Here is a 22,271-nt window from a genome sequence, read left to right on the forward strand (position 1 = left end):
TCGGCCTTTAAAAAGACCTTATTTCGTGTTAATGACTGAATCATCGTGAAAATGGCAGACGAGAAACAATTTATAGCCAACAGTCAAGAAGTGCAAGCTCGCTGTGACTCGTGGGTCAAGACTCAGAATGAATTTCTACTACAATCACCCGAATCAATAAAAACAGATCACGAAAGTGAACAGGACTATGAATATGCAACCGATTCGGAATTTGATTCTGTTTCCGAATGTGGTACAAAAAGACGCAGATTAGCTATTCCAATCAAAGACGAAGTACTGAATCTCGTTTGTAAATGGAAAAATTGTATTGAACTTACCAATTCCATGGACAGATTTGTTAAACACATTTCAGAGCATATCCCTGAACTCGAAATCCAACTCAATGAAAATGGCTGCGAAGTTTATGTCTGTTCATGGAAAAATTGTGCCTATGAGAGTTCCAGTGGAGATGAAATTGCTCGTCATGTTAACTATCACTCGTTTCATGCAAAATTACAGTGCATTGGAACCAATATCAGATCCAGGATCAATTTGCCCGTAAATTGAACTTTTTTTTAACAAACTATTGTTCTTATAGAATTTTTTAACAAACTCTTGTTCTTAAATTTTTTGATTGCGATTATTGATATCCCACAATTCGAATGAGAGAACCTGCCTCATGACAGTTTCACTTTCTAAATTTTTCAACTTTCTGACAAAACTTCTTAGTTTGAAATACAAAAAAAGAAAACTTGAGCAATGAATTTTACAATTTTTCATGATATTCCAAAAAACTTCCAAATTCAGAAAACTTGAAAAAGGACCCAAAATCACAGTCAATTTTTCTTGATAAGCTCAAATAATTTGGCATTAGTCTATCAATAAAATTTTCTTCAAAAGACGTTCAAACTCTTCAAAATTCTTTACATCTTTGCATTATGAACTTGAGTATCATTGAATTTTTCACAACATTCTATTCTTACTGGAAAACTCTAAAAAAGTTTATATTTCCAATGACAAAAACCAATACTTAATAATGTTGAAATATTTTTGAATTAAATCTTTCAGAAATGCAATCATGAAATATCTTGGAAAAACATTGTCAATGCCCAATTGCCTCACACATGCGAGTGGGACAATTGTTTGAAAGTTCATAGAAATTATCAACTGTTTTTGTACCACGTCTTTCAACATGTTGAATGTAATCCAAGAGGAAACAACGTTGAAGGTGGTATCAAATGCAAATGGACAGGATGCAAGAGGAAATTCCCAAGTGTTTACAAACTCAAAAGTCACGTTAGGCACCACACTAAAGAAAAAATAGTGGCTTGTCCGGATTGTGGAGTTACTTTTGCATCTAATACAAAATTCCATGACCATTGCCGCAGACAAATTCCATTAGATGGTAAGAAATCAAGGTTCCAATGATATTGACATTATTTTTTGGAAAAAAAAATATCTTATGCAAATAAGTTAATGATTGGAATAAATTCAAATGAAAAATGATCAGTTATCAAAAAATTAGAAAGGAGTTTTGAAAAATTTCTTATTGATATAAAAATATTGTAGTTCGATGAATAACATTGACATGGAAATTATGATCCCTGTGTAAAGCGTCAAAAAGTTTATAAAGTTGAAATGTTTGAATTTTTAATATGAAAACACAGAATTACTCCATTGTTTTTTTGTTGGTTTCAGTCCAAGGATTTCAGTGCCGATATTGTTCCAAGTCGTATCCAACGGAAGGAATTCTTCGTGATCACATGAGGTTTCACGTGTTCAATTACAAATGTTCTCTCTGCGACATGAGCTGTCTTTCAATATCGAATTTGGTGAAGCACGTGCGTTACAGACACCTTTCGGAAAGACCTTTTCCATGCCAGCTGTGTTCACATGCCGCAAAATCCCAACAAGATCTTGATTCCCACATGACTGTACACACAAGTGGACCAAACTTTTTTTGCAATCACGAGGGCTGTACTTATACTTGTAAAAATGCTTCGATATTTGACCGGTAAATTACAAATACGCTGATTACGAAAATGGATTAAGGAAAAAATTCTATAGTCCAAAAAAATAAAATAGTTATTCAATTGCAGACACATCGAACGAGCCCACACGAACGGAGTACGGTGGTACTGTTGTCACGAGTGCCCGATTAAATACCGCAAAAGTTACTCACTGACGAAACATTTGATCGAAGAGCACAAATTACAAACTGCTGGACAAAAGAGGTTTCAGTACATGAGAGACGACGATGGCTGTTATCGGCTTCAAATTTTCAGATACGAAGGCGTCGACGAGGAAAATTCTGATGCTGAAAATTCCGAAGTACCAACGAAAAATTATAAAATTAAGCTTAACGATAAAACGAAGACTTTTGCGGTAAGGAATAAAAAACTTGTCTTCTTTCATTCTTTGAATTTATGACTAAATAACGACAAAATATTTCCAACGATTCAACATTTTTTTTTCAGATTGTTGAAGATAATGGCGAATCTGAAGTAGCAAAGACTTTAGAAATAGAGTCAGAACAATATTACGACGACGTTGGAAAGTCGATGCCAACGATATCAAACATTTTGATTTCTATCGACGAAATGGATATTTATGGAAACATAATAGAACGTAAAATCGTCGAAACTCAAGAGACAAACGAATTGCCACCTTCGGAAGAACCGCCGATAATTCTGACTTGAATTATCAAACGTGTGTTTTAATTTTTTTCTGACATGACAGATTATTCATGATTTCTCAAAGTATTATCATAAAAAAAACACAATCTTCTGTATCATGCACAGTATAAGACATACAGAAAACGCATAAGTGGGAAAAAAAATTCAAGGAGAGCTAGATTGAAAGATAAATTTATTACGAATACGTGTATAAATTCTACATACGACGATGAATCACCAGCAGAAACAATTCGTTCCATTAAAATTAAATGAAAAAAATAACATTTTTGTTTTTACAAAATATTGAAACTATGCGTGATTATACGAGGAATCTCGCAGACTTTTTAAACTCCTTGTTTCATTATCAAACACAAAATAGTATGGAAGAAAAAAATGGTTTAATTAATCAGTCATTTTACGTGTATATATAATATTTCAAAGCATGTAAAAGCTATTTTTCTCGCCATTTTCTTTTCTCTTCCTTACAAAGGACAACTTGACTCCAGGCTCGAAGCTTACTCAAAAATTTACATCACTTTTTTCATTGCGTTTTGTCTTGTAAACTTATCATAAATGTGCTTCCGTTTTCTTTTCTTTGTTTTGTTTTTATCTATCCACATCCAAGAGTTCTCTAGACTAGAGGCTTTTTTTAAGTAGAAATTAGACAGGAATAGCCATTATTTAATCTTCGTCTTTGTTTCTATGTAATGCATATATTATTTCATAGTTTAAGTTATATGTATAAATAATTATATTGATGATAAAGAGAGTGAGATTTACACCGATGGGAATTCACAAAAGCAAACACATATACAAATATTTATATCTTCGAGGTATTAAATGTTTGCATCACTAAAACACGAAAATTCTTTTTCATTTAGCATTTTCACATTTCCCTAGTCGAATATGAGCAAAAATCAATACTCAAGCGGTCGAGCCTATTTCCGACGATTAAAATACTTTGGCTAATCGTTTTCACCATTGAATGAAAAAAAAAAAAAAAAAAAAAAAAAAACAAGAACTGACGTAATATTTTTCAAAACTTCTTCAGAATACAATAAGCCGAAAAAATGATTTGAAAGCCTCGATTTCAGTCATTGAAGGACTTTAACGTCTTTTCATTTTCACGTAGGTGATCATCACTAAAGGCTCCAAATTTCTGGACCATTTCAAAATTCAATTAAAACTTACAATCGATTTTTCCGAACGCAAATCTACAAGGGGCCTGAAAATGACTCCAAACTTGTCTCTGGTATAAAATATTCCTTCTATCTGATGGAAAGTTCTCACGATTTTCTTCGTTTTTTCATAACGAATAGAATAGTGTATGAAAAAGTCCGATTTGGTGGACATTTAACGATGATTACTTTTTACTCCAATTGAGATAGTTTTCGACCTCGTTCTTGAAGCCCAGGATTGACAATAAAAAACAATTAAACGAAAAACAAAAAAAAACAAATGTTAGGCTCTGTCAAGGGCGAAATAATATAGATATGTTATTCAATTGTAGGCATTCGATTTGCAATCGAATTTCTTCGAAAAATCACATATTTGTTTACGGAATTCCTTTGTTGTCTGTGTTTTTTTTTTTTGGTTTTTTTCTTTACGTTTCAAGCAGGAAAATTCTACACATCGTGATCTAAAAGACGATCGTCACGTCGGTACGAGTAACGTGGCGGATTGTGACAAGGCAACAGCCAAAGCACCGGATGACTCTTGCCACAAACTTGTGACAGCAAAGTTAGAGTTCTCGGAGCAGGACGATTATTATGATGGTGGTGATGACCACCTTGCAATTTTTCTATCGCTGTCTCTTCACTCAATATCGCTTGGAATTGGTCCACCAATATCGCCACAACAAACATTCCAAAAAGCGCCGATTCTAGCACCAAAATGACGCAGTGCAAACTGAAAACAAATGAAAATGAATATTAGTGTTTCATTAATCAATGTAGACACATGCTCAAATGATGTTTTTTCGTTGTCATGTAAAATTTATTGACTTTTAATGTTTTGAAAGTTAAATTATTCTTTGAACTTTGATTTTGCTTGATTTTGCTATTCAATGTTATTTGCTTAAACTGAAAAAAAGGTTTTGAAATTTTTCTGCAATAATCTTGGACGAGCAATTGAACACTTTGGTTTTGGGACGATTCGCGTAAATCGAAGTTGTCAATACGAATTTTTATTAATTAGTAAATTCATTCATAATGTGGTACTTACATTCTACTTTGTTTTATGGTTACATCATTGCTGCATTCTGGACAATCAAGAACCCATGAAAAAATAACAAGAGTTATTGCGTAAACAGCCAACGTTCCAACATAAACTAAAAACTGAATGAAGAACTTTTTGTTTCTCTCGCCAACACAATTGTTTATCCTGAAACAGGAAACAAAAAGATTTCTGAGCGAACAAAGATTAAATTTATGGAGGAATGTAAACATTTTTTCAAAATTTGTGTAGTCACAATACTCAGAAAGTTGAGTAACAAGTTGAAGTACCACGGGCAATGATGGTCCATTCTTCTAATACATCTCTCGCATATTCTGCAATGATGCGCCCTGGGAGGCCTATAAGTTTCGCATCTGGTACAGACTGTCCAATTTCCATCGTCGTCACAATCATCACTCACTCCTGAACCACCCGTATGAATGTCCGAAAAATCCATACGAGTCTGAGGTAGTGGGACAACACCTGGATCGCTGCATATTGCTTTCAGATGCGATATCATGAGCAATAGCACAACTGTGTTGAAGGTCACAACATGAAAAGGACCCCATAAACTACAAAACATTGAAATTCCCATATTAATAATCAATGTTTACATTGACGTAGAATTTTCAAAAACATTCACAATTTTTTGGGATGTTTTAAACATACAAATCGATGAAACATTCAACGCTAAACTTATATCAAAACTCAGCAACTAGAAAAATTTTTCTATAGAAAAAAATTCAATTTACTCTGTTTTGGAGAATAAAGAATTTGGTACAGAAAGTTGCAAATGAAATAATATTCCAAAGTGAATCCAGCTGAGCATTTTTGAAATTCATTAAAAAAACACAAAATTTAGTATTTTGTATTATATGTTTTTGAATGAATACATGTATCAACCGCAAAGTACGTAATGAGAAAAAAAGGGAGTAAAAGACCAAAATAATATTTCGATAATCAGTAAAATTATGTTCGAATTTAGATGAGCAGATAAATATTAGTTGTTCATTAAGATTTTTGTGAATTGTTCAAACTCGAAAGTGTTTTTCCAAGAGATTCCACACATGTCATTGCTTTGAAACTTATATTGAAATAATTTCGAAAACATCAGAATATGTTCAGTTTTTAATATCAAATGTATAGGCTCGTGTTTTTTTTTCTGAATTAAAAACGATACGCGATACAAGAGAATGAAACAGTGCACGAACCTATCCTGCATAGTATGCAAAATAATCCATCTTATGACGACGTAGTCGGCGTAAAAAATAGCGACATAAGTAACAATAATGCAGACAATACCGCACGGGTCTCTAACGAACATTGTTCACTCAATAATTTGTAAACAATGATTACAATTTATCCTTTTCCACTGCATTAATTAAACTTGACACTTCATAACACGTTCACTTTGTCTTCGCTCACTTTGCGACGAATGTTTACATGTTAGGCAAATAGATAGACGAAAAGACGAATAAATACTGCAATTGATAAAAAATACCATCAAAGTATATAGCGATTATTAAATACTGGAAAACCGTTATGCAGGAAGAAACTTTCTCCTAACAATTTTTCACCGCAAATGTGTGTATCGAAGCAATCTATTAAGTCGGTAAAGATACGCAAGAGTGTATACTAGATAGCTAAAAAAACAGATACACGGTTTTCTCGAAGTTGCTTGATATTTTGAAAAGAACGAGAGTTCCACCTTGCTCTTCGGATGGAAGAATCGAGAACAACGTGTAAGTTTTATGTTTTTCTTAAAAATTAAAGAGAAAATTCTGCAGCAGGATTCTTACCGACCGCAAGAATGATAGATTACCTTGAAATATAATACACCACAAGAGATAAAATAGAAAACGGGAAAACAAAATTTTCAAACACTCGAGTTATCTTGGTAATCCCTTATAAAGTAAAATAATTTTTATATGGAAAAACCTTTGAGCTGGATATAGAAAAGCAGACACAAAGTTCTCTAGAGTATATTAAAAAATCGTGGTATCGTGGAAAAGTGTCCCGTTCTCTTGTGGAAAAAGAAGTGGGGGACTAAAAGTTGGTCGAGCGAGCGAGGGTTAGAAGTTAGAAGGGAAAAGGGAAGCTGGGGACTGGCGCGCAAGTTGTGCGTTGTGTGCAGAAAGGGCCGAGCAGGCGGTATAGGAAAATGGCGATGGTATGCGTATAGAAACAAGAAGAATTGAAAACAAAGTATACGTCAGCTGGAAAAGCTGACTACCGAATGTCATTCAAATTTTCGTAAAATAAAGGGGAAAAAATGGAAAATGTCATTTGCAGGGATGCGTTGCTCGCGAAAAGTCGAACGTCTCGTGTTAGTTAAAGTGTGAAATTTGTTCTACATGGCAAGTTTGTGCCTGAAAATCTATCGTCCGTGAAAAAATAAAAAGTGAGAAAGAGCGAGAGAGGAAGGGAGAGAGTGAGTGAGTGTGTAGGAAAGAGAGAGAGAGCGATATTCATATATAGAACGTTGTAGTTCTATAGTTCGTTGCGAAACGTCACAACAGCCACGGTCCACGTAAAGGCAAGGTTTTCTCGTTTGACAATATATCGCCAACTCATACATTTTCTCATTTACTGCCTAACGACAAACGTCACTTTTCGACGAGATATGACGTTTTCATTGTCAGCTTTTCTGTTTATGTTCGCCAAGCGACGCAAAAGTCTTGTTTCTTAAAATTCACGATCTAGATTTGACCCTCTCGCGTTTTTTTGCTCACTTATCAAATATTGACAACTCTTTTTTTACCAACGCCAAGGTTAGGTGAGATTTTCTCATTTCTTTGCGTATGCTTCAGGCTTCATCGTTTGTAAACAAAAGAAAAAACTATCTTGTATTTTCCTCTCGGAGTTTTTCAACAGTTTTCCCGTATTTTTCACATCGTCGGGTGAAAAATCTCAACAATTCGACATTCGAAATTTTTTTTTTTTAATTATGCAACACAAGTCAACAGCTGTGCAGAAATTGTATATTTGTGTCAATCGACGGAGACTTGTTTCAAGACATGATAAGAAAAAAACTAACAATATTGTGGATGAAGCTCAATAGGCCATCAAATTATTATATTATTGTGTTGCGTTGAATGCTAAAGCATGACAAATTCTGTTTTTTCTTTCACAGTTTTTGAAATTTTTATGGCTTTTAAAATTGATAATGATTTTAACATAATTGATTATTCAACAGAACGCCTGTGGCGTTGACGCTGCCAAAATGGATCAAGAGACGGTGTACGGGACACATGAAGATAGCCATGTCGTCATGTCGGAAAAAGTACAGTCATTGGCAGGCAGTATTTATCAGGAGTTTGAAAGAATGATAGCGAGATACGACGAGGATGTTGTCAAAGAACTTATGCCCCTGCTAGTCAATGTTCTCGAATGCTTGGACATAGCTTATACCGAGAATCAGGAGCATGAGGTCGAATTGGAGCTCCTCAGAGAGGATAACGAACAGCTTGTTACTCAGTATGAGCGGGAAAAACAGCTGCGCAAAACCTCCGACCAGGTAAATAAATTTAACAATTTTACCCAACCATACTCAGAAGTTTAATAACAGAAAAAGTGTTAAATCAACTCAAGAAGTATAACTAAGGAGCACAATGGTATAAACTATCTAAAAAATTTAAGGATATTTGGCATGTTTCTCCCTGTTTCCTCGATTTAAAGCGATAAAAACTTTGGGTCTTTGATATTTCAAGCTGTTGGAGGTTAACTGTATTTATGTACATCTGTGTACAATAATTTTCATGATGCTTCTAGAACTACTTAAACTTTGAATTGAACCAAATGAATTAGTTGGAAAGTTTCTCACTTGAAAATTAGGCAACTGAATTCAATTTCACAAAACCTAATATGTAAACCTCAATATAACCAGTTTTTTGCAGACAAAATGATGTCCGAAACCAATTTCTTTGAAACTTTCATATTACATATAAGAATATTGTATTTTTCACAATTACCACTACCAATAATTTGAGGCAGTGTTCCAATTCTAATGGCAAAAAAATTCCTAAATACTATGCGTATAAATGAACCTCTCCAATGGTTTCACCTATTTTATTTATTATTATTTGAAAAAAAGGACTAACAATTTTAGTGGATTATAACAAAAAATCGCGTAATCTCTGGGGAATGAACATTTAGCCCCTTGAGACTCGAGTTGACAGGAAAAGTAAAGTTTGTAAGCTTCGGTTGATGTAGAAAAAATAAAAATAAAACTTTCGACAGAGCAAGAAAAGGAACTTTTTTTCACCTCCAGAGCGGAACACTGCCTTAATTATTGGACAATAAATATAGGATTAAAGAACTCATTTTAATGAAATGCATTTGTTTTCAATACAGAAACTATTGGAGCTCGAAGATGTGGCGGAGGATGAGAGAAAAGAGTTATTAGGAAAAATTGATAGTTTAGAATCAATCCTGAGAATGCTTGAGCTGAAGACGAAGAATTCTCATGACCACGGTACAAATGTCAATGCCATCTCCAGTTCATGCTCCCACAGATCACCTTCCTACAGTAGAGTAGATTATATTCCACTTTTTTTCTTTTATTTAAGTCTATTATTAATTTTACGTTCGTTTTTTTACTTTGCGTGGTCGATCGTCAATCTGGGTAATGAATCGGGGGAGAGAACCAAAATTGTCGGGCTATTTTTGAATCTTTTTATTGCTTCGATACAAATTCTAAAGAACTGGTCTGGACAATTTTTCATATGGGATTTTGGTGGTGAAGGCTTATATTCTCCAGAATCAATTTCGCCATTTTTATTTTGAGGGCTTTACACGGCTATGCGTTCGTCTGAAATACTATCGGAACGAAGAATCAAGAGACTCGGTTAAATTTATTCGAAGAAAAGTTGAATATATTGTATATTTTTGTTTATTTCAATGAATTTCTGAAGATTTCTTCTTGGAATTATGATATCAGTTGACTTTTTATTTTTTGAAGGGTTTTATTTTTTCAGTCATATTAACTGCGTCGTCAAAATCAAACGTAAAACATTCTGAGCAATTTCATACTTCTTCTATGTAACTTTAATGCACCGTTTCAAAATGAGTTATTTTACATCGTTTTTATTTCATTATTATTTGATTTAAACAACGAAAGACTTTTTTATTCCCATTTCCGATAGTATTTCATGTTCGGTCCTTGGAATCTTCTATTATTTGCATGCAGACACAATTATCGATATATTATTATTGCATGATAGAATTTGGGTCGTAAATTTGATCGTAGTGCTTCATGTTGCAAAGTAAATTTGAAATCTGTCGGGTACATTTTGTTCTACATTTCTTTTTTCTTTCGAACCTGAAAATAATTCGTACGCCTTTTAATCGTCCCGTGAGCCGTCCTTGCAGTGCCCTCGTCCGTCCAACTTCGTAAAAAGCAGGATGATGTTGAAATTTGCATCGTTTGGATTGCGACAAACTGTTTTTGGGCCATGGCCAAGTTCTCCGCAATATTTGATCACGAAATTTCACGGATTCTTTTCCCAGAGTAATAAACAACGAATAGCGTTTTCGTCGCGATCCAATAATGTAAATTTGAGTGTCATTAAGAAATCTTAGGATGATAATGACATTAAGAAACCATGAAATATTCTTCACAGTTGTTCGTTTGGAGGAAAAGGAAGCAGAGTTGAAACGAGAATATTCACGATTGCACGATCGTTATACCGAATTGTTTAAGACCCACGTAGATTATATGGAAAGAACGAAAATGCTGGTCGGGAGCACGGAGAGATTAGAAAACACGACTGGTGGACGCGGCCCAGCTCGTTTACCTTCTCTCGGATTGGCTCACATGTCTCGAAGTTCCGGACCCCTCAGCTACGGTTTTCAGAGCTTAGAAGCAAGCATGAACGCCGAGGACATTCAAGAGGAGAACTCACAAAATACAGTCAACCTCAAATCCGAGATGCAAGACAGCAGCAGCGAAGCTGCTATCGAAATGTCCGATAAAAGTCAGTTAACCGATCTTCCGGTACAGGAGAACAAAACTACCGCGATATCGAGACGTGAGTCTTTGGAATATAATCAAACGTTGCTACTCTTTATTTTGCCAATTTTTTTGATCGTTTGGCTAATTTTGAGTGATCGCTGCGGTCATAAATCGAAAAATTTGCATATTTTTCCAATCTCTTTGACCAGGAGCCACAGAATTTTGAGTTAACGGTTGGCTTAATGAAACACATTCGAATTTGAAGCAATTTCTGTTTATTTGTTTCGAAAGAACGAATACAAATTTTGTTAACTGACTCAAACTCTCTGCACCTCCGCCAAAACGACTGCTTTTAAAATTCAATTTTTCGGATGCTGCGTAGATGAAAGTCCAGAGACCGAAGCACCTCCGGTCATAATGACACCGACAACTCCAACGGTTCTTGATAAATTGGCGTCGACCCCAAGTGGACGTAGCCGGACTGAGAGAGAACAACGTAGTGGAAACACGTTATATCAAGAGTTGAGTTTCCAAGACGCGGATGCTCTTGGAGAAATGGACGAAGGCGCAGATATCACTGGTAATTTAAAATTCTTCACAAATACGAAACTAAAGTTTTCATAATTTTTTTCGTCATTGCCGTTTCTCCGATCCTAAAAATATGCTTACATCGAATTTTCAGGGAGCTGGGTTCATCCCGGAGAATACGCTTCATCGGGTACGTTTCATTATTCTGGCAGTCCTACTCGTATCAATTTTTTATTTAACTCGGTTCGCGTCTAATTTCGTTGAAGCATTTTCATTGTCTGATAATGATTTCCAAAGTGTGAGAGACTTTGATTTCGTGGCTAATAGTTGCAGGATCATTTTGGTGAAAGCTTCCAATAACAGGAACCAAATTCTGTGGTTTTTGGATTTTAACTTGAAAATTTGTAGAATAACGTGTGAAAAGTTTATACAAATTATCGAGAATATTCAAGAAATTGTGAATTTCCAAGTGGCAAGCAGAAAAATGCTTCGAATATCATTTTTACCGGAATGATCCATTAATGGAACAAAAAGAAAAAAAGAGAAGAACGAGGAAAGAGAAAAGTTGACTAACTTGTGCTGTTTTATTCTTCCTTTGCTGCTCATCTGCTATCATCCAACCTTCATGAAAAAAAAAACGATGCATGTGACGAATAACCAACCAGTCAATGACAACTTTTTCGGTAAGCCCAGCCTACGTGATCAGCTGCTTTGTCTAATAGTTGCTACATCGTGAAAATCAGAGTAGTAATAATCTGTTGCAAGCATGCTCGTCGATAATTCTATGTTTATGACTAATCAAATATTCTGTTAAATCATTTGTGTCTTTTGTATTTAATTCATACTCAAGTCATCGTAATAATTCATCGTAGAAACTCATAATTGTATCATTTTGTTAAATGATGCAGGAATGGGAAAGGAGGTGGAGAATCTCATTATGGAAAACAACGAGCTGCTGGCTACGAAAAATGCCCTCAATATCGTGAAGGACGATCTCATCGTTAAAGTCGATGAGATGACGAGGTGAGTCTGGCAAAAATACATTCTCATTTATTGTACGAACGTACCGAAACGACAGACTTGAAGCAATCGTTTTGCCGAAGCGTCTTTCGTGTACCATTGCAGATCGAAAAGAATGTTTCAAACTTTTGTCTTTAAATTTTGAAATCTGTTTATTAAATTCCAGTGAACAAGAAATTCTTCGGGAAGAAGTGAGAGGTTTGCAACAGGCAAGAGATCGCTTGCGTCAAAAAGTCACTGCAATGGAAGAAGAACTGAAGAAAGTTAAAGAGGAGGCTGAAACTGCAGCGAAAGCAACGAAAAGCGACGACGAAGAAGACGTTCCTTTGGCACAGAGAAAAAGATTCACCAGAGTTGAAATGGCTCGTGTTCTCATGGAGAGAAATCAATACAAGGAACGTTTCATGGAGCTCCAAGAAGCTGTCAGATGGACGGAAATGATAAGGGCTAGCAAAACCGACCCTGCCAGTATTTCCGGCGGTAAACAATCAGTCTGGAAGTTGTGAGTTTTTATCTTCTCTAATTAAAACTTTTTATTTGCAATCGTAAATCAGTTGCCCTCCATTTCCATTGGAGCACATTCTGCTTTTCGTTCAAAACTGACAACTCCAATTACTACCATCTATAAAATTCTGCATTGGAGAGTTTTCGTGAATAGTTGTCGACTATTTAGTGAAATTTGAAAATCATACCGTCCGAAATTTGAACGCTGTGCTTCATATTTTTCTTTTTACAGTTTTAGTAATCTCTTCACTGGACCGGCCGATCGAGGGGCTCTCGTGAGAAGCTCGCACACAATGCCACACATTCGCTACAGCGCACCGACGAATCAGGTTGTACCGGCACCTCCTCTCGACACAATGCGTAGGCGCAACTTCAAAAATCGACATGATTTTTTCGACCAAGGAGACACTATGTGAGAAACCAAAACAAATTTTACGTATAACGTGCACACATTTTACTGCGAAATTGCGCGAGGTTTCTCGAAGTGGCTGTACTATTTACGGTATTTTTCGTTGAGCGTGATGGATTTGTTTATTTTATAATTTATAAACCCCCTCGATTTCCAAAAATTATTTTAGAGAGAAATTCTGTATTCGGTGAAACACGTTTTTAACAATTTGACATTCACCCAAAGTCATTAGAATTGTATATTTTCTTGAAACGATTGTTCAGAAATTTTTCAGACGACATTATTTTAATTTTGGAAGAAAAAACATCAGCAACGATTTGTTGCATTTATTTAACATAAATGAAGATTTTTTTGAGCATAATTTTATAAAATTTTCACTCAAATCATGACCGCAGTAGAATTTTATTTTTGGTGGCAGAAATCTCAACTGACAATAAGTTGTATTTATTTAATGACAATTAAGGATTCTTGAGTGCAATATTTGAAGTTTTTATCTTAAAGTAAAAGGTTTTAACCAGTAACGCTCTAATCATTGCGCAACAAATCAATCACATATATACACCGAATATTTCGTTTTATTGAGCACACATTTGCAAAAACATTGTAAAAGTTAATTTTACAGTTGATTTCAAAGAGACAAATCTTGGGCACCATTTTCAGAATTTAATATGCAATCATTGAGTTTCTAATTTCTTAAGCCTTTACTATCTAATTGCACGTTATTATTTCTCACTTTCTCTCCCTCTAGCTCTCTCTCTCTCTGTTATTTTTGTTTTTATTCAACTTTATCGCCGCTTTTTGCAAAATAAAACATGTGAATGGCTTTTATTTTGATAAAACAAAGCACAAAAAATTATGTTGTACAAGTGTGGGCGAGATCTAGTCACGTTGTAGTGAAAAAAATGGATATGTCTACGAGAATAATATTCTCTTGTAAATATGTAGGAGTTTGTATCGTTATTGTTACCGCAATGTTGTTTTTGTTTTTATTTTATTTCTCGAAGCTCACGAAAAACGTTACAAGCTCTATACTGCGAATAAAATAAAGTTTTAAATACCTCGACCGATTTTTATTTCATTTGCGTTAGCCTTTTTTGTTCACTTCTTCGTTTGGAATTCCCCAGAAAAAGGAAACGATACGAAACGACATATTTTCTATCTGTTGCTCATTCATGGCTAATTTTTTTTTTACATTGTTCAGGTCGTCGGAAAAATTATACGCTAGACGGGCCAACGAGAGAAGAGAACAGTATCGCCAAGTTCGAGCTCACGTCAGAAAAGAAGATGGACGCTTGCAAGCCTACGGATGGAGCTTGCCTGGAAAACCGAGCGCTCCAGCTCGACATCCCGTTCCCGTTCCGGTTTATTGTAGGCCTCTCCAGGAAACTGAACCAGGAATGAAGGTGCCACGATTGGATACGGACTGTTTGAAATTTTATGCTCGGAAGTCCCAGATCTTTTGACTCATTATTTTCATTGGAAACATCTTTCTGAAATGCAAAATTCATGTTGCTTTTTTAAATTCCCAGATCTGGTGCGGTGCAGGTGTGAATTTGAGCGGCGGAAAAACCCGGGACGGTGGCAGCATGGTGGGAGGGAGCGTGTTTTATGCGGCGGAAGCGCGTGAGACGATAAATGCTAAAGCGGAAGTGGAGGATGCAGTGGAGCATTTGGACAAGGAATTGCAGGAGAACGAGCAGCGACGTTTGGAAGCGGAGCGTTTGGAGCAGCAGTTGAGCTCGTTGGTGTGGATATGTACGTCAACTCAAAAGATGTCGAAAGTAACGGTGATCGACGCGAACAATCCGGCGGACATACTGGAGGTGTTTAACGTGTGTCAGAGTCACTTGTTGTGTATAGCGAGCGTTCCAGGTGCAAAGGAAAGCGATTATGCTCAAAATTCGGAAGATTCGTCATTCCGAATAACGAACGGTTTGAGCGATCGAGAAGCGAGTAGCAACGGCATGATCGAGGAGGGTCAAATATCTTTAGAATCTCCCTCGTCGATCGACGAGAGTAAAAATATTCTCAAGGCTGCAGATTCGGAAGAGAAGAGCCAAGCAACCTCGGAAAGTGTCAGCGCTCGTTTTTCCTTGGACGATAAACCGAGCGAAGATTTGGAAAAAGTTGGCGAGCTCGAGGCCTCCAACACGGGACCTCAGAGCCTCGAGAATCCTGACAGCGAATCAACCAATCTTGGCAAAGTACAATTCGTCAAAAGCGCACCTAACGTCATAGCGTCCTCAAAAAATGACGACAGTGGTGTCAACGGTGATGAGGAACAAAATGAAACTCTTCCCGACGAAGAAGAACCCATTGAAAAAATGTCCTCTATTCAACCGACCATGTGGCTCGGTGCTCAGAATGGTGCCGTTTATGTTCATTCTGCTGTTGCCAAATGGTCTATTTGCTTGCACACAGTTAGACTCAAAGATGCTGCACTTGCCATCGTGTAATTATTCATTTATATCCTTATTCGACGTTTATTCAACGTCCAAACTTAATTAAAATTCATTCTGTAGGCAACTTAATTTATACAATTTCATGTTGCAGCCACGTACAGGGTCGAGTTCTTGTTGCTCTTGCTGACGGTACGGTAGCCATTTTTCGAAGAGGATCCGACGGCCAATGGGATCTCTCCCAACATCATATTATTACTCTCGGTAGTCCTCAACATTCCATAAGGTGTATGGCAGCTGTGACAGGTAAAACTGTTTGGTGCGGATACAGAAATAAAATTCACGTCATCGATCCCATTCTCCTGACCGTCGAGGTAAGGATCGTTTTTCTATAACGCTAAAAACATTTTTTCTTGAAGAGTATTAACATTTTTACAAACTATGAAATTTCATCTTCAAACAGACCAAATCCTTAATTTTTCATTAAACATTTTTTTATTTTGATAATTTTAAAAAGCTGGATTGACAATAAATCTCAAGTTATAATTTACTTTGCATGTGATAAAACTTAATGAAAATTTTGACGAAATTCTTGGAGTATTCGTCTCACGAGAGTAAGGAGATAGGACTCTGGTTTCAGTGTACCGTTGACGCTCATCCACGACGAGAGTCGCAAGTCCGGCAATTAGCCTGGCTCGGTGAGGGAGTCTGGGTCAGTATTCGTCTCGATTCAACCCTCAGGCTCTATCATGCTCACACTTATCAACATCTTCAAGATGTCGATATTGAGCCATACGTCAGCAAAATGCTTGGCACTGGAAAACTCGGTTTTTCATTTGTACGAATAACCGCCTTACTCATATCCTCAAACCGGCTGTGGATTGGTACCGGTAACGGGGTCATAATATCCGTACCACTATCGGAAAGTGAGTTCAATCAATGAAAGGAAAAAATATTGAAAATTAAAGTTTCTTTAAAGATTTTAAGTGCATTGTTCAAAACTGATTTCGAAATTTCAGGCGCCGGTGGATCTTTGGCTGTGTCGAGAGTTCAATCGGTTGGAGGAAAATTCGACGCACCTGGCGTGGGTGTGAGAATATTCGCTTCGGATCGTGGAGTCACGCCCGGAAGTTTCGTTCCTTACTGCAGTATGGCACACGCTCAATTAAGTTTTCATGGGCACAGAGACGCAGTCAAGATGTTCGTCGCTGTTCCAGGTAACTTTTCCTCCAATTGTTTTCTCTATGAAAACTAAATGCGCTCGAAAAACTGAATTTCCTTTGCATTCAAGGTCACGGAGGTCAAAGTGCAGCATCTGACGATTCGCAGCCAGCGATGCTCGTTCTTTCCGGTGGAGAAGGTTACATCGATTTTCGCGTCGGTGAGTCAAAATTCGAATGATTCTCTTCCGCTTCCATATTTCAAGACTTGCGATCATGTGGCAAACGCGATTTAAATGAAAACTTTTCATTTTGAGTCTTACAAAAAATTTGAGGCTCATACATTTGGAAATTTTCAACAGAGCAGCTTGAATGACAATTTTTCGTAACGTACTATAAAATAAACATTTTCATGTTCCATAATTAATCAAAGATTTGAACAGTGATAACTCAGCTCATAAAAATCGTGCTCGAACCTCACCGTAACGATTTTTCATCTTGCAAATAAAAATTAACCTTTAACTCTCAAAGCATCGAACTGATTTAATAAAAGATTTTTTTATTTATGTAAAATAGATTTTTATTTTTTACTGCGTTTCGAAAATGTTTAATTCTCGTAAAAATTAGTCACTTTTTTCTGTTTGAAAATTAGTAAATTAGTTGGACATGTCTGAATTCACACTAGATTCACAAGTGTAGTAAATAGGAGGTGTGAGGGAATAGCAATGAATATTGGAGTTTTCAAAAAAGTCTATGGTTAGTGAATGTGAGTTTGATGAATTCTTTTCAAACTGAATAGCATTTTCTATCCGTAAGACTCTTCTTTTCCAACCCTTTTTATATTTTGAGTATCTTTAATTTTCCATTCTCGTACTCAAATTACACAAAAACGTGAGGCCATTTTCTTATTTTTTTGAAAATTGGGCCGACCCCTTCGGGTCATTGGCGATTGATGTTTTCAGCGGAAGAAGCCGAAGACGAAAGTGATGTGGCGACCCACCTCATAGTATGGCAGTTGGTCAGGTAATGCCCCCAGAGAGTACGTTTCGAGGCGATGGATCGTCTGTCACTTGGTGTACTACTAACAATCGCCAATATCCAAATTAAAACTCAAATTTCGTAACTGCGTAACAATTATTAAAAAACGGCCAACTACACCATCACGAAGAATCTGATTTTTTTCATTGAGTATTCGTTTCAATTCTGCGTTCCGCAATAAGAAACGATCAGAGGATCCAGAAAAGTTTGATACCCCGATAGAAACGCTCGTTGACAAACACGTTCCACGATTGACAGTTTTAAGCCGAAATTCAGAGAAAAATCCTTCAGAATTATTTTTATTCATTTTATTCGATCGAAATTATCCACCCTAATAATTATTTCTCATCCAATATTAATTTCAATAAACAAACAAATGAAAAAATTCTTGGCAACGATGACTTTGCGCAATAAAAATTATCGTATACTTTCAAAATTAAAACTTCAAGTTTGATTTCAGTAGCTTTCAACACCTGATTACTAAAAAAAAAACATCAAAATAAATGCCCTGCTGGGTCCTTATTTACTCGATTGATCAAATCGAAGATTCAATTACACAAAAAACAAATATACACGGCTTTTTGAACAATAATTGCACGTATCTCTTGACAAAACTAACAGGGAGACTGTGGGTTGATTGAATGTACATATTGATAGAAATGAGTTACAGAGAGAGAGAGAGAGAGAGAGAGAGAGAGAGAGAGAGAGAGGAGGGGGGAAGAAGATGACGAGAATGTATGTCGAACCTGAAATTTGTTAATCTCTCTTTCTCTGTTGCTCGTAACCTGTGCTCTCTGGGGGTAGTTGAATGTATTTGAGCGAGGGGGAGAGAGAGCGAGAGAGAGCTTTGTCCCTGTTGTACAGAGCAAAAACAAAAATTCTGCACGTGATTGAATGGTTGAATGGACAGCTAAGATTAAAAGAAAATGATTGAATTTCCGCAGGTGACGGTGAGGAACCGGAGGATGGTCTTGATCGACAAAACGCAACCTCGTCAACGAATGCGGAGGAGCACGGTGAACAGAGTCACCTCATTGTTTGGCGAGTCGAATTGCCCTTGCCGGCTCAAATAAACGGCTAACAGCAACGTGGAACGTAGAATATTTGCCACAACGAGAATATCCGTTACGATTGTAACGTTAAAAAAATGACTCATTCGATGTAAATGCGGCGGAATGAAGAAAAACGCGTTATTTATTTGTTTGGAAAACGAATGCTCGAGAACGTAGATAAGTGGGGAAGAAGAGACAAAAGGAAAAAAAAATATACGGAAGAGGAGTAGTGAAGTTTGCGGCGTTGGAATGCAGCGAATTTTTCATTTTTATACTTTTTTCTTAATTTTGAAAAATCCAACAAATTTTGGCCGATTTAATCAGAGAATCTTTAACGAAGAGCCCAAGAATAGAATCACAGCTTTACGTAGCTCTCAATCGAAGACTTTTTTTGGCAATAAAAAAAAATACTTCCCTGCGTTCCAACAATGCGAATCTGTGACGCTGGAAAAAAATGAAGTGCGAGAGAGAAAATCCATTTCGCAAAAATCGAAGTAGCGTGCTTACAACTTCATTTTAGGCAGATTATTCACGTTATTTTGAGGCGACACATTTTTCCAAAGAGCATTTCAATTTTGGGATGCTTAACGAGAAATATAGAAGAAATCAGACATTTTTTAGTCAAGTATTGATTTTCTATGATCATAAGGCCAGAAAGGTTCATCCACAAATCATTGTGACGCAAATTTTCTTAAACGCTGAAGAGAATTTTTTTGTACAGTTATTTGGAACGTTTTTTCCAGCATTTTTATCAAATTTGAGGTTCGTAGAATCCTCAGCAAAAAAGTTATTCGACAAAATCATTCCACAAAACGAACATGAAACCGTTGCTCCAATGGTTGTTGAATTATCGCGTAGCAACAAATTCATTACAACCTTTGAACACAGTTATCGTTGAGCTTTAACACATTCACAAAATTCTAACAACCTCAGATATTTGAAGATTTTTATGAATTCGCCAAGAACTTAAATTATAACCAAAAAAATGTGTAATTTGCGGGAAGATTGATGCAGCCCACTAATGAGTCAGGCGTGATAACGAAAGATTTCTCAAGAAGGTAAAAAAAGAGCGAAAGCGTTTAAATCGATCGCGTAAACAATGAGGATTTCCGTATTTAGCCTGGAAACTGGCGTTCGTTATCACGAAAGTGTATTTTTATTTTGTTTATTAGCGTTCACGCGTACTTTTTGTTTTTTATTTTTTAGATATACAGAGAGCGTCTATTGAGGGTAAAAAGAGAGTCAGAATCGCCCCGGGGGTGAGCTCGACGCCGATAATTATTGTCTTAAAAACCCCTCGTGCGAGATCGGTAGGGAAAAAATCATGTACAAGAAAAAAAATGTAGAGGCACGAAGTTTCTGTAAAAATGAGTCGGCGAATTTTAATGCGAATTACGTTCGATTTTGCGCCTCGATTAATAGCGCGGATATGCTGCAAAAAAAATGCAAAAACGAATAAATCAAGTAAAGCACAGACGCACGTGCAATTTTAGCTCAGCGTTGGCATGGACAACGATTCGTTACACATTCACGTCTGAGCATAGTAATTTATACATAGCTATTGACGAATTAAATATATACATATATATATTAATGCATATATGTATATGTATATATGAACCTGATCATCGATCGATTAATAATTTATAAAGAACAAAAAACATGAAAAACCAACTGGGTTTTTATTGCCGAGACTCGTCGTCGCCGTTGCATATTATTGTTTTTTTTTCTATCTCTTAAATTATTGTTTTCGTTTTATCTCAACGTTTCGTAGTCGTAATCTGTGTATAATAAACTCTTTATCGGGGATAATTCGACAATTATTATCCACGCTAGTCGCGCGTCGTCGGAATATTGCTCATGTTGAGATATTCTTGGTCAACGCTGCTGCTGCTGCTGCTGCTTTATTGTCTCGCTGCAATCGGCTTCTCGCGGACGGCTGTAAATTTCTTATTTATGCATATACAAATATATATCGAGATTGTTTTTAGTTTTTCGATCCCTACGTTTTTGGGATCAGGCCTGATCGATATTTGCGAAAGTTTGAAGGGATTTGTACTTCGGGAGATGGAAAAATCGATTTTTTTTGTTCATCCGAAATGTTACTCTTCAGTGGAAATTTATGGATACGGCGTAACGATTGTTCCAATAATGATGATGATGCGATTGGAAATATAAAACAATTTTGTTTATTTACAACCGAAATTTTTGTCTTGTTATCAGTTTATTTCGAAATGATTTTTCCAGTTTTTCTGAAATAGTTTTTCTTTTATAGCGCTATATATTTAACAGAATCGATTTTTTTTTTAAACAAGATTTACTTTTGTAAATAATTTGAAAAGTAAGAATTATTCGGAACGATGAAAAATTTCAAAATTATGCTGCAAATGGAAAACTAAAATTTGGAAACATAACCTCAAAATCTATGTGACTGAAAAACTGAGTTTTCGTCATGTCCTCGTCAGAACTAGGAATTTTTAGAAAGTTTTCTTTTCCATATCTGGTTTTAAAATTACACATGATTCAGATGAACAATGAAAAAATCGATTCTTCCCAGTTGTAGAGCTACGTCAAGCTTCGAATCGGCCCTTCGTTTCTTCGTAGTTTTTACACTTCTTCATTACGAAACGAAGAAATCTTTCAGCTACTCGTAGAAGTATTTCTGTAGTAAAAATGTCTTAAGAAGTTCGGAACTCGATGAAATTGTGCACTGACGTTTTCCGACCTTTTTCAAGTTTGGAGGTTAACTTTTTTGTTGTAAACTCATTTCAAATGATACGAGAGCTGATCCGATTGACCTTACGCGTTTCGTTACACATATTCGTCCGAAAATTGTTAACCAAAGATAAATGCTATGACGAATCGTATATTAATTGTAAAAGTTATATTAAAAGAAAAATGGAATTCCACGATGCGCATGAAGCCATCCAATCTCTTCAGCCCCGAACAATCGCTTGATAAACTCGCTCAAAGTATCAAAATTGTCCACGAGTTCATTTGGATTCTTCACAATGAAATGATTTTCTCGAGACAATAGATTTCTGATAAAAAAATCGAAGTCGTGTTGCGAAACACGAACTCGATCAACTCGAACTATTTTTTAGGAGCCAGAGATTTTCTATTTTCCAGTTCATTTCTTTCAATGTTGTCTTTGAATCCGAAACACCACGAGGCCTAAATTGCCGCAATAAAGTGAGCCATTTTTTTCTTGTACAGAGTGCTCTTAACATTCATTTCTCCTCAAGCTTTGAAGATTCAATTTTTTTTCGAACACAAATCCATCAATGTTCCCTTCATCATTTCGTATACAATCATAATAAAAAATATCATTTTTTCATGA

At 36.1% G+C, this 22,271-nt stretch overlaps 3 protein-coding genes across 12 annotated transcripts; 2 read left to right on the top strand and 1 right to left on the bottom strand.

Annotated features, from left to right (window-relative positions):
- Positions 1–37: 37 nt before the first annotated feature.
- Positions 38–3,512, top strand: Hinfp (Histone H4 transcription factor). 2 transcript variants are annotated; one of them, XM_043421175.1, is made up of 6 exons: positions 90–273; positions 353–537; positions 1,048–1,384; positions 1,678–1,993; positions 2,079–2,364; positions 2,457–3,512. In XM_043421175.1, the coding sequence occupies exons 1-6, from the start codon at positions 228–230 to the stop codon at positions 2,676–2,678; spliced, it is 1,392 nt and encodes a 463-aa protein (XP_043277110.1). In that variant the 5' UTR covers positions 90–227; the 3' UTR covers positions 2,679–3,512. The 2 variants fall into 2 exon arrangements, with proteins under 2 accessions (XP_043277109.1, XP_043277110.1); XM_043421174.1 differs by having other exon boundaries at positions 38–537.
- Positions 2,831–6,605, bottom strand: Dnz1 (DNZDHHC/NEW1 zinc finger protein 11). The gene is made up of 4 exons (XM_043421177.1): positions 6,080–6,605; positions 5,159–5,440; positions 4,878–5,036; positions 2,831–4,562 (listed from the first exon to the last, which is right to left on the bottom strand). Exons 1-4 carry the CDS (start codon positions 6,190–6,192, stop codon positions 4,280–4,282), a joined length of 837 nt encoding a protein of 278 aa, XP_043277112.1. The 5' UTR covers positions 6,193–6,605; the 3' UTR covers positions 2,831–4,279.
- Positions 6,606–6,786: 181 nt separating this feature from the next.
- syd (JNK-interacting protein syd) lies at positions 6,787–22,144 on the top strand. Of its 9 annotated transcripts, XM_043422728.1 has the most exons (18): positions 6,787–7,038; positions 8,065–8,385; positions 9,222–9,396; positions 10,490–10,897; positions 11,204–11,401; positions 11,504–11,539; positions 12,015–12,032; positions 12,258–12,372; positions 12,536–12,871; positions 13,106–13,285; positions 14,484–14,685; positions 14,812–15,734; positions 15,836–16,055; positions 16,322–16,607; positions 16,701–16,898; positions 16,973–17,062; positions 17,804–17,864; positions 18,824–18,961. In XM_043422728.1, exons 1-18 carry the CDS (start codon positions 7,030–7,032, stop codon positions 18,825–18,827), a joined length of 3,780 nt encoding a protein of 1,259 aa, XP_043278663.1. In that variant the 5' UTR covers positions 6,787–7,029; the 3' UTR covers positions 18,828–18,961. The 9 variants fall into 9 exon arrangements, with proteins under 9 accessions (XP_043278663.1, XP_043278664.1, XP_043278656.1 ...); XM_043422721.1 differs by lacking the exon at positions 17,804–17,864 and having other exon boundaries at positions 6,790–7,038; positions 18,824–22,144; XM_043422727.1 differs by lacking the exon at positions 17,804–17,864 and having other exon boundaries at positions 6,794–7,038; positions 9,222–9,342; positions 18,824–22,144.
- The last annotated feature ends 127 nt before the right edge of the window (positions 22,145–22,271 follow it).

Source organism: Venturia canescens, chromosome 6 (genome assembly GCF_019457755.1).
Source record: "Venturia canescens isolate UGA chromosome 6, ASM1945775v1, whole genome shotgun sequence".
NCBI classification, from domain to species: Eukaryota; Metazoa; Arthropoda; class Insecta; order Hymenoptera; family Ichneumonidae; genus Venturia; species Venturia canescens.

Coding starts and splice junctions, on each gene's coding strand:
- Dnz1 (XM_043421177.1), bottom strand. CDS start 6,192: ATGTTCGTTAGAGACCCGTGCGGTATTGTCTGCATTATTGTTACTTAT. Junction 5,441..6,079: donor TTGCATACTATGCAGGATAG/GTTCGTGCACTG, acceptor AATGTTTTGTAG/TTTATGGGGTCCTTTTCATG. Junction 5,037..5,158: donor ATGGACCATCATTGCCCGTG/GTACTTCAACTT, acceptor TTCCTGTTTCAG/GATAAACAATTGTGTTGGCG.
- syd (XM_043422721.1), top strand. Junction 12,373..12,535: donor AAAGTCGATGAGATGACGAG/GTGAGTCTGGCA, acceptor ATTAAATTCCAG/TGAACAAGAAATTCTTCGGG. Junction 14,686..14,811: donor AAACTGAACCAGGAATGAAG/GTGCCACGATTG, acceptor TTAAATTCCCAG/ATCTGGTGCGGTGCAGGTGT.
- Hinfp (XM_043421174.1), top strand. CDS start 52: ATGGCAGACGAGAAACAATTTATAGCCAACAGTCAAGAAGTGCAAGCT. Junction 1,994..2,078: donor AATGCTTCGATATTTGACCG/GTAAATTACAAA, acceptor ATTCAATTGCAG/ACACATCGAACGAGCCCACA. Junction 2,365..2,456: donor ATAAAACGAAGACTTTTGCG/GTAAGGAATAAA, acceptor TTTTTTTTTCAG/ATTGTTGAAGATAATGGCGA.